Below are 16,208 nucleotides of genomic sequence, written 5' to 3'. Positions count from 1 at the left end.
ACTAGAAGTCTAGCCACAGCAATCAAGCAACAAAAAGAAATAAAAGGCAACCAAACTGGTAACAACGAAGTAAAACTTTCACTATTTACAGATAAGTTGATACCATATATAGAAAACCTGAAAGACTGCCCCAAAAAACTGCTAGAACTGATAAATGAATTCAGTAAAGTTGCAGGATGCAAAGTCAATGTAAAGAAATTATACACCAATAATGAAGTAGCAGAAAGAGAAATTAAGGAAACCCATCTGCAAAACCCTAGGAATCAAAGAGATGAAAGACCTGTATTGTGAAAACTACAAAACATTGATAAAAGAAATTGAAGACAACACAAAGAAATGGAAATATATTCCATGCTCATTGACTGGAAGAACAAATATTGTTAAAATACTCACACTATTTTCATTCATAACAAAGCAATCTACACATTTAATGCAATCTCAATCAAAACACCAATAGCATTTTTTTACAAAACTGGAACAAACAATTCAAAATTCTGTATGGAACCACAAGAGACCCTGAATAGCCAAAGCCATCTGAAAAAAGAAAAACAAAGCTGGAGGTGTTACTATTCCAGATTTCAAGTTGTACTACAAAACTGTACTGATGAACATGGTAGGATACTGGCACAAAAACAGACACATAAGGCACCTGAGTGGCTCAGTGGGTTAAGTCTCTGCATTTGGCTCAGGTCATGATCTCAGGGTCCTGGGATTGAGACCTGCATCAGGCTGTCTGCTCAGCGGGGAGCCTGCCTCTCTGCCTACTTGTGATCTCTCTGTCAAATAAATGAATAAAATCTTAAAAAAAAAAAAACAAACAGAAACACACAGACCAATGGAACAAAGCAGAAAACCCAGAAATGAACCCAGAATTATATGGTCAATCTTTGACAAAACCAGAAAAAAAGACAATCTCTTCTACAAATGGTGTTGGGAAAACTGAACAGCTACACGTAGAAGAATGAAACTGGACCACTTTCTTATGCCACACAAAAATAAATTCAAAATGTATTAAAGACATAAATGTTAAAACCTAATACCATAAAAATCTAGAAAACACCAGCAGTAACTTCTTTGACAATGGCCATAGCAACTTCTTTCTAGATAGGTCTCCTGAGGCAAGAGAAACAAAAGCAAAAATAAACTACTGGGACTACATCAAAATAAGATGCTTCTGCTTAGCAAAGGAAAAAACAAAACTAAAAGGAAACCTACTGAATGGGAGATAGTTGCAAATGATCTACCTGATAAAGGACTAGTATCCAAAATATATAAAGAATTCATAAAACATAACACCCAAAAAACCAATAATCCAATTAAAAAATGGGCTCAAAACATGAACAGGCATTGTTCCAAAGAAGACATCCAGATGGCCAACAGACACATGAGAAGATGCTCAACATTACTCATCATCAGGGAAATGCACGTCAAAACGACAATGAGGTATCACCCCACACCTGTGAGAATGGCTAAAATTGACAACACAAGAAACAACAAGTGTTGGTGTGGAGAAAAAGAACAGGTGTGGAGAAAAAGGAACCCTTGTCCATTGCTGGAAGGAATGCAAACTCGCGCAGCTACTCTGGAAAATAGTGTGGTGGTTCCTCAGAAAGTTAAAAATAGAGCTTCCCTACCATCCAGCAACTGCACTACTGGATATTTACCAAAGGAATACAAGAACACTAATTTAAAGGGATACATACACCCTTATGTTTATAGCAGCATTATTTATAACAGTTAAGATATGGAAGTAGCTCTGTGTCCATGGACTGATGGATGGATAAAGATGTGGCATCTATAACGGAATATTATTCAGCCATAAAAAAGTATGAAATCTTGTTATTTGCAACAATATGGATGGAGCTGGAGCATACAATCCTAATAGAAACAGGTCAGAGAAAGACAACATATGATTTCACTCGTGTGGAATTTATGAAGCAAAACAAGCAAAGGAAAAAAAAAAAAAGACAGAGACAAATTAAGAAAAAGACTTAATTAGAGAGAACAAACTGATGGTTACCAGAGGGGAGATGGGGGTGGTGAAGTAAGTGATAGGGATTAAGGAGTGCACTTGTGATGAGCATAGGGTGACGGGTGATGTATATAAGTGTTTAATGACTATTCCATACACCTGAAACCAATGTAACACTTTATGATAGGAATTAAAATAAAAACTTAAAAAAAAAAAAAAGACATACGACGACTGAATGGATAAGATAACAAGACCCAGCTATATGCTGACAGCAAGACTCACTTCAAACCTATAGACATATACAGACTGAAAGTGAAGGTGGAAAAAAAGATGCTCTATGCAGATGGAAGCCCCCCACCCCCCCAAAAAAGAAATACGTAGGTATTACTTCTCAGGGTAGCAATACTTCTTTCACATGAAATATGCTTCAAAACACTGTAACAAGAGCCAAAACAAGGCACTACATAATGATAAAGGCACTACATAATGATAAATGATCCAACAAAAGAACATAACAATTATAAATATCTATGTACCCAACACAGGAACACCCAAATACATAAGGCAAATACTAACAGACACAAATACAGAAATTGAGAGTAATAGAGGCAATTGGGTGGCTCAATGGGTTAAGCCTCTGCCTTTGGCTCAGGTCATGATCTCAGGGTCCTGGGATTAAGCCCCAAATCAGGCTCTCTGCTCAGCAGGGAGCCTGCTTCCTCTAACACCACCACCTGCCTCTCTGCCTACTTGTGATCTCTCTCTGTCAAATAAATAAAATCTTAAATTGATAGTAATACAAAATAGGGGACCTTAACAACCCACTTACCAATGGATAGATCATCTAGACAAAATCAATATGGAAGGAGTAGCTTTAGATAACTTATCAGATTCATATACACAGAATATTCCATCCAAAAAGAGCAGAATACACAATCTTTTCAAGTGCATATAAAACGCTCTCCAGAACAGATCACATTTGAGGCCATAAAACAAATCTCAATAAATTTAGTAAGACTGAAATCATATCAAGGATCTTTTCCAACTACATGGTATGAAACTAGAAACCAATTACAAAACAAAACAAAACAAAACTGGAAAAACCATAAACATGTGAAGGCTAAACAACCTGCTACTAAAATACAACAAAACAACAACAATATACAACAACAAAACCAAAGAGGAAATAAAAAAATACCTTGAGACAAATGAAAATGGAAACACAATGTTCCAAAAATGTTTGGGACACAGCAAAAGCAGTTCCAAGAGGGAAGTTCTAACAGGCATACCTCAAAAAAAAAAAAAAAAAAAAAATTTCAAGTAATCTAACTTTACACCTAAGCATGAGAAAAGAGGATAAGCAAAACCTAAAGTTAACAGAAATAAGAAAGTAATAAAAATCAGAGTAAAAAGAAATGAAATAGGAACTGATAAAAACAATAGAATAATCAACAAAACCAAGAGCTGGTTCTTTGAAAAGATAAACAAAATTGATAAAACACGCAGCCAGAGAAGAAAAAGAGACAGAACTCAAGTAAGTAAAACCAAAAATGAAAGAGAAGTAACAACTGATACCACAGAAATACAAACGATTACAACAGATTACTATAAAAAGTTACAGGACAACAAATTAGACAACCTTCATGCTGGGCACTGGAGCCTGCTTAAGATTCTCTCTTTCTCTCCCTCTGCTCCCTCACCCCTGCTTGCTCTCATGTTCTCTAAAAAAACAACAACAAAACCCACACAAAACAAAACCAGACAGATCAATGGAACTGGATATAGACCCAAGAAATAGACTAACACTTACATGGTCAACCTATGACAAAGGAGAAAACCATATACAATGGGGAAGACAGTCTCTTCAATAAATGGTGTTGGAAAAACTGGACAGTTACATTCAAAAGAATGAAAATGGACCACTTTCTTACACCATACACAAAAATAAATTCAAAATGGATTAAAGAACTACATATGAGACATGAAGCCATAAAACTCCTAAAAGAAAACATAAGCAGTTATCTTTTGGACATTGGCCTCAGCAACATTTCTATGGATCTGTCTCCTCAGGCAAGGTAAACAAAAGCAAAAATGAACTATTAGGACTACACCAAATTAAAAAGCTTTGCATAGCAAAGGAAACCACGAACAAAATAAAAAGGCAACCAAGTGAATATGAGAAGAGATTTATTTGCAAGTGATACATTTGATAAGGGGTTAGTAACCAAAATAAAAACTTAATACAACACTAAAAAAAAAATCCAATTAAAAAATGGGCAGAGGAACAGAACATTTTTTTCAAAGAAGACATACAAATGGCCAACTGACCCATGAAAAGATGCTCAGCATCACTCACCATCAGGGAAATGGAAATCAAAAGTACAAAGAGATACCACCTTATACCGGTCAGAATGGCTAGTATCAAAAAGACAAGGAAAAACCAGTGTTGCCAAGGATGTACAGAAAAGACAACCCTTGTGCACTGCTGGTGGGAATATAATCTGGAGCAACCACTGTGAAAAATAGTATGAAGGTATATCAAAAAATTAAAATGAGAAATACCCAATGATCCCGCAGTACCAGTACTGGGTGGTTATCCAAGGAAAATGAAAACACTAATTTAAAAAAGTTATATGCACCCCTATGTCTACTGCAACATTAAGCAAAATATGGAAGCAATCTTAGTACCCAGCAATAGTTGAATGGATAAAGAAGAAATGGCATATATATGTATTATACAAACACGCACACACACGATGGAAAATTACTTGGTCAAGAAAAGAATGAGATCTTGCCATCAGTGACAACTAGAGGGTATAATCATATATGAAATATGTCAGAAAAGACAAATACCGTATCATTTCACTTACCTGCAGATCTAAAAAACAAAATGAACAAAAAACAGAAACAGGTTCATAAATATAAAGAACAAACTGGTAGAGGAGATGGAGTTGAAGGAATGGGCGGTATTAGGTAGAGGGGATTCAGAGGTACAAACTTCCAGTTACAAAATAAATCAAACACAGACAAAGTACATTAACAAGGAATACTGTCAATAATGTAACAACACTGTATGGTGACAAGTGGTAACTATACTTATCTTGATGAACATTTCATAAAGTATTAACTGTCAAATCACTGTGCTATACACCTGAAACTAATATAAAATTGTATGTCAACTAAACTCCAATAATAAAAAAAATTTAACTCATGCTTTCAGTTCATGTTACTGGTTTCAATTTTCATCAGCTACTGTATTTCTAATGGAACCAAATGCAGGCTCTACAGCAGCACTTGAAAAACCAAAGTTATAGTACTTACCACATTAAAGTTGATATGAGAAGACCAACGCCTACACAATCTATGAAAACAACCCAAAGGAGCAGCTTTATCGTCTCAAAAAATCCCATGTCCAGGACAAAGCCAAATCCTATAGTGGACACTAAAAGAAAGATTTGCATGATAAATCTAGGTTCTGCTAGGTTCTGGAGATATGGGCGGGGCAAATCCCTGCCCTCCAGATGCCCACATGTGTAATGGAGGAGACAGTCATGTAAACAAAACCCCAAAGATGTGTTATATGTATATAGAATTGAGAAAAGCAGACTACCCTGAAACACAGAATGGCTACTGAACTAACTGTAGTTTACTGTAGATGTCCCTGTCTGTGGCTCCCCAGGGGAGTCCCATCATTTAAAAGACCACTAGTTCTGAATAGGCACTCACATACTTAAGTCCAGGGAAAGGTGAAAAAAATCTTACACATTTACACTGTAAATAAAGGTGGTTAGGACTCTCTCACTACAGTACTGGAGAATTTAAAAGTAGTTTCTCAAGTTCACATCAGTACTTTCAGAACTCACTCTAGATTTGCCTGTGAAATGCAATCTCCCATCCCGATAGGAATTTAGTATCAACTTACTTATTTAGTATCAACTTACTTATCATAGCATTTAAAACACACAGAGTTACTCTGTCCTCTGCTTTTCAAAGATCTGGGGGGAAAATTTACTCTGGCATCTGCTTGGGACCTTCAGAACCAGAAAGAATATAACATTCTTTCCTGTGAGATATTTGAGGATTCAGAAAGGAAGGAACAGCTTCAAATATCCCAAATTCTGACCCACAATTCTGCAAATGACAAGTACAATCTAAAACACTCAGTTTGGGGCGCCTGGGTGGCTCAGTCAGTTAATCTTCGGCTTGGGGTCCTGGGATCAAGCCCTGCATGGGGCTCCCTGCTCAGCATGGAACTGGTTCTCCTCCCTCTGCCCTTCCCCCTACTTGTGCACACTCATGCTCACTCGCACTCTCTCTCAAATAAAAAAATAAAATCTTCTAAAACCATTCTTCAACTCTACTGTAAAACTAACACTTACCACAGAGCCAAATACTTAACAGGACCAAGAAAGCAGGGTCATCTCTGGCCCACTGATCCTTTGTCTGCTTTCGATAATGAAAATTTCTGTAAACTCTCTGTGGGGAAGTAAATAGGTAGAGCATCTGCCATGCAGCAAACTCAAAGTCCATCTGCCGAAAACGAAAAAGTCTTCTCAGGTATTTGTAGCGTTTTGCTCCAGCTGTGTGTCTTGCTGCATCCCTGGAGTTCAACACTCCGTTCCCCTGCATTGGGGAACTCACTGAAATACTTGGTAACATCTTCCTAGATGGAAGAAAAAAAAAATTCTTTTACAAGTAATCTTGAGAAACTATTGGCTACCAACAACCCTCTTGTGAGATATTTAGGAGGGAGGTCATCTTACCTTTCTGCCACAATCCTTGGTAAGAGGGGTCAAAAACTAATGAAGGTGGTTCTGAGGCTTATTTGGGGGCTCAAGAACTGCCCACTGCACTTCAAGCAAGGGGAGCACCACAACCTTCTGAACCTTCATAGCGCTCCTACAGGGTCCCTAAGTTTCCCACACTTCACTTCTCTCCTCAGGCAGCCCACCCAGGTAGTTACTGTTAAGCAGGAGGGAGGGGGGAGGCAGCACGGGTCAGGGAGAGGGAAGCAGAGAGAGACGGGAAAGGGGAAGGAGGGAGAGAGAAAGAAAATCACTAGGAGGTAAAGTGACTCCTTCATGAGCATGGAGATGGCTACGGAGCCAAAATCCCCTGCTCTTAATCAAGTCGTTAGGAGAATCCGTTTTAAAAGTCCATTAGAAACAATGTTACCAACGAAGTAAAATAAAAGGCCTGTTCACACAGGTCCATCAGTGCAAGACCATCAAAAAACTCTTTCACTGGAATGGGATATAAGAACAAAACTCGAGGCCATGGCGTTTTACTCCCTGAATAGTTCAGCAGAGGGAATGGCGGCGTGGGAGTCCGGTGGAATCAATCTGCAGCCCCGTGAGAGCAGGCTCACGAACCCGCAGCCCACGTCCCCGCTCCACACCCTCTACCTCCCAGGCCTCCCTGACGCCAAGCAGCGCCTCTCCGAGCCCAGAGGCTCCTCGTCTACCCGGGGCCGCGGGTGAGGTTGCCATATTTAGCAAATAAAGACACAGGTCGCCCAGTTACATTCGAATCTCCGATACAGGTATAATTTTTAGTAGAAGCACGTCCGAAACACTGTGTCGGACGTTGTCCGTAGTCTGCGTGAAATTCAAGTGTAACTGGGCGTCCCTGATTTACCCGCAACCCTACCGCCCGCCGAGCAGACGGACCCGGCTACGGTCACTCCAGGGCCGTGGGCTTTGTCGGACTGTGAGGGGCGGGAGAAAAGGGCGCCGGGCGAGCCGAAGCCGCGCACGGACGGAGCGGTCCTCAGGTCTCACCTGAAGCCCCGCTGAGGCCTCCAAGGGACCCAAGCTAGCCCACCACCTCCGCCCAGCAGCCAAGCCCAGCAGCTGCCGGGCGAACTTCCCTTCCCGCAACGTAGCCAGTACTGGGGACGTGACGCGTCCCGTGCGTCCACTTCCGCCGCGCGCGCGGCCTCTCGGTCCCGCAGTGTTCCGGGACCCGCCGGAAGTTGTTGCTGCCGACTTCCGGTTCCTTCCATCCGCGCTCCAGCAGGGTGACAGTCGTTGTGGCCCGAAGCCGGTCTCGGCAGCTGGGGCGGCAGGCGCAGCCATGCCCCAGTATTACGAGGACAAGCCGAAGGGCGGCGCGTGCGCGGGTGTGAAGGAGGACCTGGGCGCATGTCTACTGCAGTCGGACTGTGTGCTCAAGGTAGCGCGGCCGGGCACCCACGGCAGACGCCCTGGGGAGATGATGAGTTGAGAACCGGGGAAGCAGGGCCCGGCCGACGTCTCCGGCTCAGCTTGCGGTGGCTCTCAGGAGACGTAGATCAAGGCTTCAATTTAGGGAACTTGGGGAAAATCTGCTGGGGGAGTTTCAGCTGTGTTTTTTTTTTTTTTTTTATATAATTTTTTTTTTAATTTTATTTGTTTATTTGACAGACAGAGATCACAGTAGACAGAGAGGCAGGCAGAGAGAGAGAGGGAAGCAGGCTCCCCGCTGAGCAGAAAGCCCGATGCGGGACTCGATCCCAGGACCCTGAGATCATGACCTGAGCCGAAGACAGCGGCTTGCGCCCCAGTTTCAGCTGTGTTAAATTGGACCTCCCCTTTGGGTTTTTGTAAAGATAAACCATTTCAGTTCAAAAAACATTTATTAAATGTTGCTTCCTACTCTGCTAGGTTCTGGGGATAAAAAGGAGAGTAAGGCCGGTTCTTGCATGCTAGAAAATAAGAATCTAACGGGGAATTACATCAACCTGGTACACTGTATTGACTAGTAGTTTCTCATTTCTCCGTTCAGTTGTGGTTGAATATTTACTATATTTACTTTCTCTTGATTAGAATGTCTGAGTTGAAGTTATATACATTCTTGGATAAGTTGTAAATGAAGCAGTTCCATTTTTCTACTGTTTTGTCTCTTGGTTCCACTACGCTCTCCCCTCACTACAACCACGTCTTCTCAATCTGAGTGCAGATTGAGTGGCAAGCAGAGTGGCAAGCAATAGGTCCAAAGTTGCCTGGGGATCTGGGTTCTAGCTTAGCGTCCAACTGAAACGCACCTGCCTTTTCCAATTACCAAGGCCTGATGAGAGGGCAATCAGTTGTGTGCAATTATTTTTTTGCGCCTGGAGATGTAATTTCAGAAGTTTGCTCTTACTTTGAAGGAAAGACAGCTAGCCAATATGGACATGCATCGTAAAGCTTTATCAGTGTTTCTACTGATTCATGATTTACATTTGGTTCACTGATTGTAGCAGTCAGCCAGACGGGCTGCCCCATTTGTTATAAAATTTGAGTTATGAATTTAAGAGGTTCTCTAGTCTCTCACACACAGATGAGGAAACTGAGGTGCCTAGTCTTCCTACCTCCCTGTACAGGGCTGTTCCCTGCTGCTTCACTAGTGCAAGTATTCAGTCAGCTCTTAGTAACGCCTGGTGAGTGGCAGGCATGATGCCAGGCCTTGGTGATATCAAGATGAGTCAGTTACAGTCACTATACTACATGAGCTCAGTCTGATGGGAAGGACAGATATGCAAGGGGCTAAATTCCTGCAGTACAGGCTGTGTAAGCATTTATTAAATATTTAATGATTAGACTTAGGCACAAAATTCTGTGGGAGCCCAATGGAGAGCAACTTATTTTGCTTGGAAATTTGGAAACTTCTCACAGAGCAGGGGGGCATTTGATCTAAGTCTTAAATGTTGAGTAGTAGGGGCGCCTGGGTGGCTCAGTGGGTTAAGCCACTGCCTTCGGCTCAGGTCATGATCTCAGAGCCCTGGGATCGAGTCCCGCATCGGGCTCTCTGCTCAGCGGAGAGCCTGCTTCCCTTTCTCTCTCTCTGCCTGCCTCTCCATCTACTTGTTATTTCTCTCTGTCAAATAAATAAATAAAATCTTAAAAAAAAAAATGTTGAGTAGTAGGTTGTCATGTAAGAGTAGAGAATGTGGTGGTTGAGGGGAGAGGCTGGAAGAACAGCATGGGCAAGTCAGGGAGATGTGACCAGAAGCTAGTGCCCTATTGGGCCAGGGGGATAGGGAATGTGACAGAAGGCTTGAGAAGAAGGTTGTCGTGTGTAAAAGCTCTTGTGTATTAGAGTGAGGGCCCTGGTTTCTCCTGACACTCAACATCAGGAAGGCCATGGAGATAAGTAATCAAGAGAATAAAGTACACAGTGGGACTGAGGAAAGAAACTCTAGAAGTGGAGGAGGATACTGAGGGCAAGCAGGATACCGAGTTGCTTTGTTATATATAAATAAATAATAATAAATACTGAAAATAATAAATACAAAATAAATATACATAACATAAATGTAATAAATATCAAAAATAATAAAAATTAAAAATAAATAATTATTTAGCACACATATAAGTGCCACGCTCTAATTGGGGACACACAGATGATTGGGATACATTCCCTCCTGCATGGAAATTAGATCTCTGGAAAGCTAGAAAACTAGGCAAAATAATAACTAGGACACATGGCACAGACTTTGCTTTACCCAGTTGAGTGTGTGATCTAATTGATGTTGGTCACATAGGAGAACATGATATTTATAAAAAGTACCTTAAGTGGGAGTGTGTTTAAGTTGTGTTAAATTCACCCTGACTTTAGAGGGCAGTACTGAGGCAAAATACTGAGTTTTGCAGATCTGGAACAATATTCCATCTTCTCAGATGGTGTCACTGGCATCTACAGCCTACCACTCCCCTCCTAGAGACTCTGAAGACCACTGGACATACAGGTCTGTGTCTGCTCTGTATGAAGAAATTAATCTGATCTTTTGGCAGATGGATGCTGTAGTCTCTCCTTGCGAGTCTTTAACCCACCGGAAAAGCTGCTCAGCCTCACTCTAGGGAGGAATTCAATACAGGTGCTGCAATGGAAATAGTGAAGAACTGTAGGACCTCAGAGAAACTCAGGGTAATGATAAGGATGTCTACCCTAGTGGGGCTAGCAAGAAACAAGAAAATTCAAAAGGTAGCTCTTGGATAGACTTCTTAGGATTTTATAACTCCTGGAAGATCAAAAAGATTGAAACCATGTCCAAGGAACCTCAGTCACAGGTTATCTCCTTTGTGCTTCATTAGCAAGCTCCCAGATCTTCTGACTTCATCAGAATTACCTGGAGATGGGGGCAGAGAGCTTGAAAAGTATAGGTTCCAGTACCCCTCCCCCACCCCCATAAAACTATCCCATGTTTATTCTTGGGCATGGTCATGTTTAGGAATCACTGATCTTGACCTCAGAAGGCAAATAAGCCCGGGAGTGTATTGGTTGGGGTATAGGTTCAGGTACCTATTACAGAAACCCAAAATAACATTGCCTTAAACAAGATAGAAAATTTTCTATTTTGCTCTTGTGCGTGCCTACAAGTAGGGCCTGGGCAGCTCCTCTTGGCCTTCCGTAGACCCAGACACTGTTGATCTTGTGGTTTTAGGTGCGGTGCTGGGAGGCAGGATGTTATTTTCACACTCCTGATTCAAGACTGCCTATGACATAGTGGTGTGAAGTGGGGGGGGCAGCCAGTTGCCTTTGAGGACCAACCCCAAGGTTTTACATTTCAGTTCCTTTGGCTGGAACTTAGTCATAGGACCACGCCTCGCTGCATGGGTGGCTGGGAAATCTAGCCCAGCCATATGCCCCACTTGAAAGGAAGAGTTAAAGGTTAAGGGACAGCTAGCAGTCTGCCATTTGGTGTAAAGGTGAAGGAGGATGAGTTAACCTCTCTCTCTTAGATTTGGTGTTTGTAGATGGATCTTCCCACAGGCAGGTGGCGGTATGGCTTAAAAGCTTATGAAAAAGACAACATCTTAGATACAGTTTGGGGGAAACATCACTTTATAGTTCTCGTCTTTTGTATAGTTTTATTCACTCTTACCTGTTCTCACATCATTCATGTGGGCAACACACATCCCCTCAGCATGTCATGACAGACACTGGGGGAGGAACATAGTGCAGGGAAGCTTGTTACTCTGTTCTGATTCGCTTTTGAGATTCACTTTAATGGTAGGGGACCATTAAAATCAAGAACCTAAGCAGACAGACTGGAAAGTGGCAAGATTCCAGGGGGTCAGGAATGCCACAGATGTGGTTCCTGGAGCATTTTTCACAGTTAAAAACTAGAAATGGGACTGGCACTTGCAAAATAAAGGTTTGGAGGAGTGGGTGCAGAGGTGGGGTTGAGGTGTCAGAATCTGCTTGAAGGGAAATCCCTGATGATGAAAAGCAGGTGAAATTGGGGTTACATTTTTCCTGGTGCATGAATGCACCATATGTCTCTATTTAAGTATTGTAGGTTCCTTGTTAACATTTGGTATTCAGTACCACACTAAAAATGTTCTGATTTTAGGGCACCTAATTCTGGCTGGTGAGCTTTTAAAATTAACACTGAACAGGGTCATTTTTATTCTCAGGCAAAATTGCCTTACTCATTTTACACTGAAACTCACCTTGAGTAGGAAGGTTTCATTATTTTCATTTATACTGTCAGACACTGCATAAGGCTGTTTATAAGTAGTATGTATTTTATTTCTTTAATGAAAATAATAATGTTAAGGTTTTGATTCTTTTTCCTTCACAAATTGCATATCATAGTTTGGTGTCATTAAACCCCAGGTAATTCAGAACACTTACGTTCAGACTTCTTTTTCCAGATGTTGTTTTATATATTTGCATTCCTGGGAACCAGACCTCTTTAGCAACTGCCCCTGTCCCCACCAGACCCCCGTGGCACTCTGCTCTGTGATGTGCCCACACTGCCAGGCAGCATTTGCACACATACACCTTCTTTGCTACCTGGTTTTTTAAAAGGCTGGTCTAGGCAGGACAAAATAACAATTAAAGTAGGGGCACCTGGGTGGCTCAGTGGGTTAAAGCCTCTGCCTTCAGCTCGGGTCATGATCCCAGGGTCCTGGCATTGAGTCCCACATCGGATTCTCTCCTCTGCAGGGAGCCTGTTTCCTCCTCTCTCTCTCTCTCTCTCTGCCTGCCTCTCTGCCTACTTGTGATCTCTGTCTGTCAAATAAATAAAATCTTTAAAAAAAAAGCAAAAGTCCTGTCTAGGCAGGAGTATCTAGGATTTATTTTTTTAACCTCCCTTTAACTGATCTGAGACCAGTCTGAGTTTTGTTTTGTTTTGTTTTAAATAAGTTAGGGGTTTGTGTATAGGTAACTTAGCAGGATAGGACATCCAAAAATAAATTTTGCTGCAATTCAGTTTTAATCTTGCCTCGCTGAATCATGAAATGTATTATTTGTAGATGCTTCCAAGCTCCAACATACTGCTGTTGTGTTACTTTATATATACAGCAGTGTATTTGTTCAAAATATTTTAAGATCATTTTTATTCCATATTTACCTTGAAAAAAAATACTAAATTTTAGCTCTTAACTAGTTTTGCAATTGTTAGTCAAGTCTAATTTTTAAGTCATAGTTTAAAAAGTCCTATTACTTAAGAATCAGAAATAAGGTTTCTCCTGTGTTCTTGTAGCAGTATTCTATCTACCATGATGGCAGAAAGGGAATGGCTTAGTCCATTTTTCTTCTTAACCTCCTTTTGAACTTTCCCTGTTTAAGGAGGAGTTCATTCCACATCAGTCCCAGGGAGATCTTCTCTCGCAAATAATATGTAAATTCTGCTAATATTTCCCTTTCCTCTTCTAGTTCCATTAGGTTGTGCTTCTCAGACTAGAGAACTTGGCTATATGGTGTGTTGGGGTGGGAAAATGCAGGGATGTGTTGGAGGTAAAATAGTTTGCATTAAAAGGACATAACTGGAGGCTTTAAAGCCACTTGATAGAACCTTCCAGAATAAACCATCGTTTCCCATTACAGCAGGCCTGATTTCTCATATGCACATGCCTGTGTACACATATGCATGCTCTCTCTCCTTCTCTGACACATAATGTTCTTCTGTCTTAAGGAATTCTGAAGTATAAAAAAATTTAAAACTACTGAAGAAACCCCATTACTGCTTTCAGCTCTGCGTTTTCTCTTTCTTACCTGTATGGTGCTAAAAATACCAGTTTCAAGATCTTTATATAAACATCTTACAGAAAAGTATCCCATGGACACTAGTGTCTTCAAGAACTTAACGGCACCCTTTAAAGTGCTCCAGAATTACTTGATACATCCTTTTTTCTATCCTGTTCTCCCTAAACATCAACAGTCAAAATGAATTACAAAATATTTTCACCTATAATTTACTTCTTAAATTTTTTTTTTCAAAAAACACTGCTTCCAAAAGAATAGTGATTTTGTGCTTTGTGAGGAAATTCGCCAGGTATTTATACTGTTTTCTGTATCCTAGGAAGGAAAATCCCCTCTACAGTGTCTGAAGGAAGGAAACTGCAAAGCTCTGAAATACTCATTTTTTGAATGCAAAAGATCAATGGTAAGAGGTTAAAGCTTTCGAAAAGGTTATGCTAAAAATTAGCTATATGTAATTAAATATGGAATGACCTAGTAATTATAGATAGGATTACAGTGAGATCATGCAGAAAAAAGGATTTAGATAATATTATTTACCTGTAACTTCTACTTTGACACTGGAAAGAGCTGTCTAGGGAACTTCTGAGCAGATTAATAGATTCCTCCAGCCTTTGTCCAAGACTCATTCACTATTAGTCCTCCAAGATGGAAATTTGCCTTATTTACTGACTTTAAAACCCTCCACCTAGCCAACCACTCTTAAAAGAGGGTGCACTGTGAGGTTTAGGTCAAAGACCATGCAATCATCCTATGAGTAGGTACTTTAAAGATTATTAATCCCTAAACAGTTAAGTGTTATTTAATATTTAAAAACTTCAAATACATTTGAGTATTAACCCAAACAAAACTTAAAAGTTAAGTTTGCTAGAAAAACACATATCAGGTGTAGTTCAGAGAAAAAAAATAAATGTAATTTGGACCCTACTTGAAAAGAAAATCCTTACTGGGACCTTAAATGGAACTTTTCTTTTTAATGCCATCTTTATTATTTTTTTTTTCCTTGGTAGCTCTGACATCTGCCCTTTTGACTGTGCTGGAAAACTGGTTTACTTCAGTCATGTAGTGAGAGCCCCTTACCAAAGATGTGTTTAATTATGTTGTACAAAAATTGATTTAATTATACATTTATTTTCAGTTGGATACCAGATCCAGATTCCGAGGAAGAAAAGGATATTGATGCTAGTGTGCTGAAACCAAAATGAAAACATCAAGCTTTCTCTGGTCACTTACAACAGAGAAGCCCAAACAGGAGACAGACTTTTTGCTACATCTGGTGGGACGGACCAGTTTTTCCCTCCATGAACACTGGAGAAAATGGGAGAGTTCTGTTTTTGACTATGTATAAACTAAATGATTCTTTTGCTCTGAGTTACTTATGGAAGAAAAACTTAATTGAACAGCTATGAGCTGGGAGCATCCTACTGTATTTTGAGAATTGTTAGAAAGCTCAAAAAGTGAAAAGATTGTAATTTTCCAACTTGACTCTTCAACAAAATGACACAATTGTACATCCTTTGTGAGTATTACGAAGGCCACTGATGGGACTATGAGAATTGGTAATATGCAGTCTTGGGAGACAATGTCTACTGGGAAAGTTTAGGAGAAAGCTTTCTTTTACTCAGTCTGTACTGTTTAGTTCTAAAATAAATTGTGTTTGATTCCTTGTAGAAGAAATGCTTCATTTACACAGATTCACTAGAGTAACAACCTCAGAGCCTGACTATTAACATCATGTAATAGACATAGCTGGATGCATAGCTCTGATTATGTTGCCGGGGCTCTTGGCCTCCATCTTGTGACTGTTTTTCTCTATTTCTGGCTTCCGTTTTGGCCTGGTCCTCTCTCTACATAATGGGAAAGAGTCCAGGCAGCCAAAAGCACACATCCTTAAGATCTGTGATTCAAAAAGAAGAGAGCTAACCTTTTCTAGGGTCCACTAATCAAATCCTACAAAAGGACTCTTACCTTACCTGAACTACCTGCTCTCGAACTAGACCAGTCCTATGGAAAAAGGGGTAAGGTCCCATGATGTCCAGGCTTGGGTCTTAGGCACTATAATGGGTATCCCCCAAGAGAATTGCAATGGATGTCTCTGGTGGGCTTTACCCCAAAAGGAAAGGATTCAGAGCAAACTGAAATAATAGATGTCCATAGACAAAGCAGGAGTGAAAACCAGGAAATGATTGAAAAAGTTTAGAATCACAGTAACTTTACTCTGATCACTTAATATAGTCAAGAGTCAAATATGAATCCAAGTTTCACCTCACTTTTCAGTACTGAA

The 16,208-nt window shown here is 40.5% G+C and overlaps 2 protein-coding genes across 5 annotated transcripts in view; one reads left to right on the top strand and one right to left on the bottom strand.

The window, feature by feature from the left end:
* UNC50 (unc-50 inner nuclear membrane RNA binding protein) overlaps positions 1-7,901 on the bottom strand; it is a 28,919-nt gene extending 21,018 nt beyond the window's left edge. The window contains exons 1-4 of one of the 4 annotated variants that reach the window (XM_032352014.1): positions 7,753-7,854; positions 6,736-6,934; positions 6,352-6,658; positions 5,294-5,414 (exon numbers count right to left, since the gene is read on the bottom strand). In XM_032352014.1, the coding sequence (XP_032207905.1) occupies positions 5,294-5,414; positions 6,352-6,631 (401 nt within the window). In that variant the 5' untranslated portion in view covers positions 6,632-6,658; positions 6,736-6,934; positions 7,753-7,854. Of the gene's footprint in view, positions 1-5,293; positions 5,415-6,351; positions 6,659-6,735; positions 6,935-7,752 lie in introns of all 4 variants that reach the window. The other 3 variants (XM_032352013.1, XM_032352012.1, XM_032352011.1) reach the window with 3 other exon arrangements.
* Positions 7,902-7,945: 44 nt separating this feature from the next.
* LOC116595532 (cytochrome c oxidase assembly factor 5) lies at positions 7,946-15,594 on the top strand. Its single transcript, XM_032352015.1, has 3 exons — positions 7,946-8,146; positions 14,247-14,330; positions 15,063-15,594. The coding sequence occupies exons 1-3, from the start codon at positions 8,048-8,050 to the stop codon at positions 15,102-15,104; spliced, it is 225 nt and encodes a 74-aa protein (XP_032207906.1). The 5' UTR covers positions 7,946-8,047; the 3' UTR covers positions 15,105-15,594.
* Positions 15,595-16,208: the final 614 nt, after the last annotated feature.

This window comes from Mustela erminea, chromosome 7 (assembly GCF_009829155.1).
Source record: "Mustela erminea isolate mMusErm1 chromosome 7, mMusErm1.Pri, whole genome shotgun sequence".
NCBI classification, from domain to species: domain Eukaryota; kingdom Metazoa; phylum Chordata; class Mammalia; order Carnivora; family Mustelidae; genus Mustela; species Mustela erminea.
The sequence above is the reverse complement of the archived record's forward strand: the minus strand, read 5'-3'. Positions and strand labels throughout refer to the sequence as shown.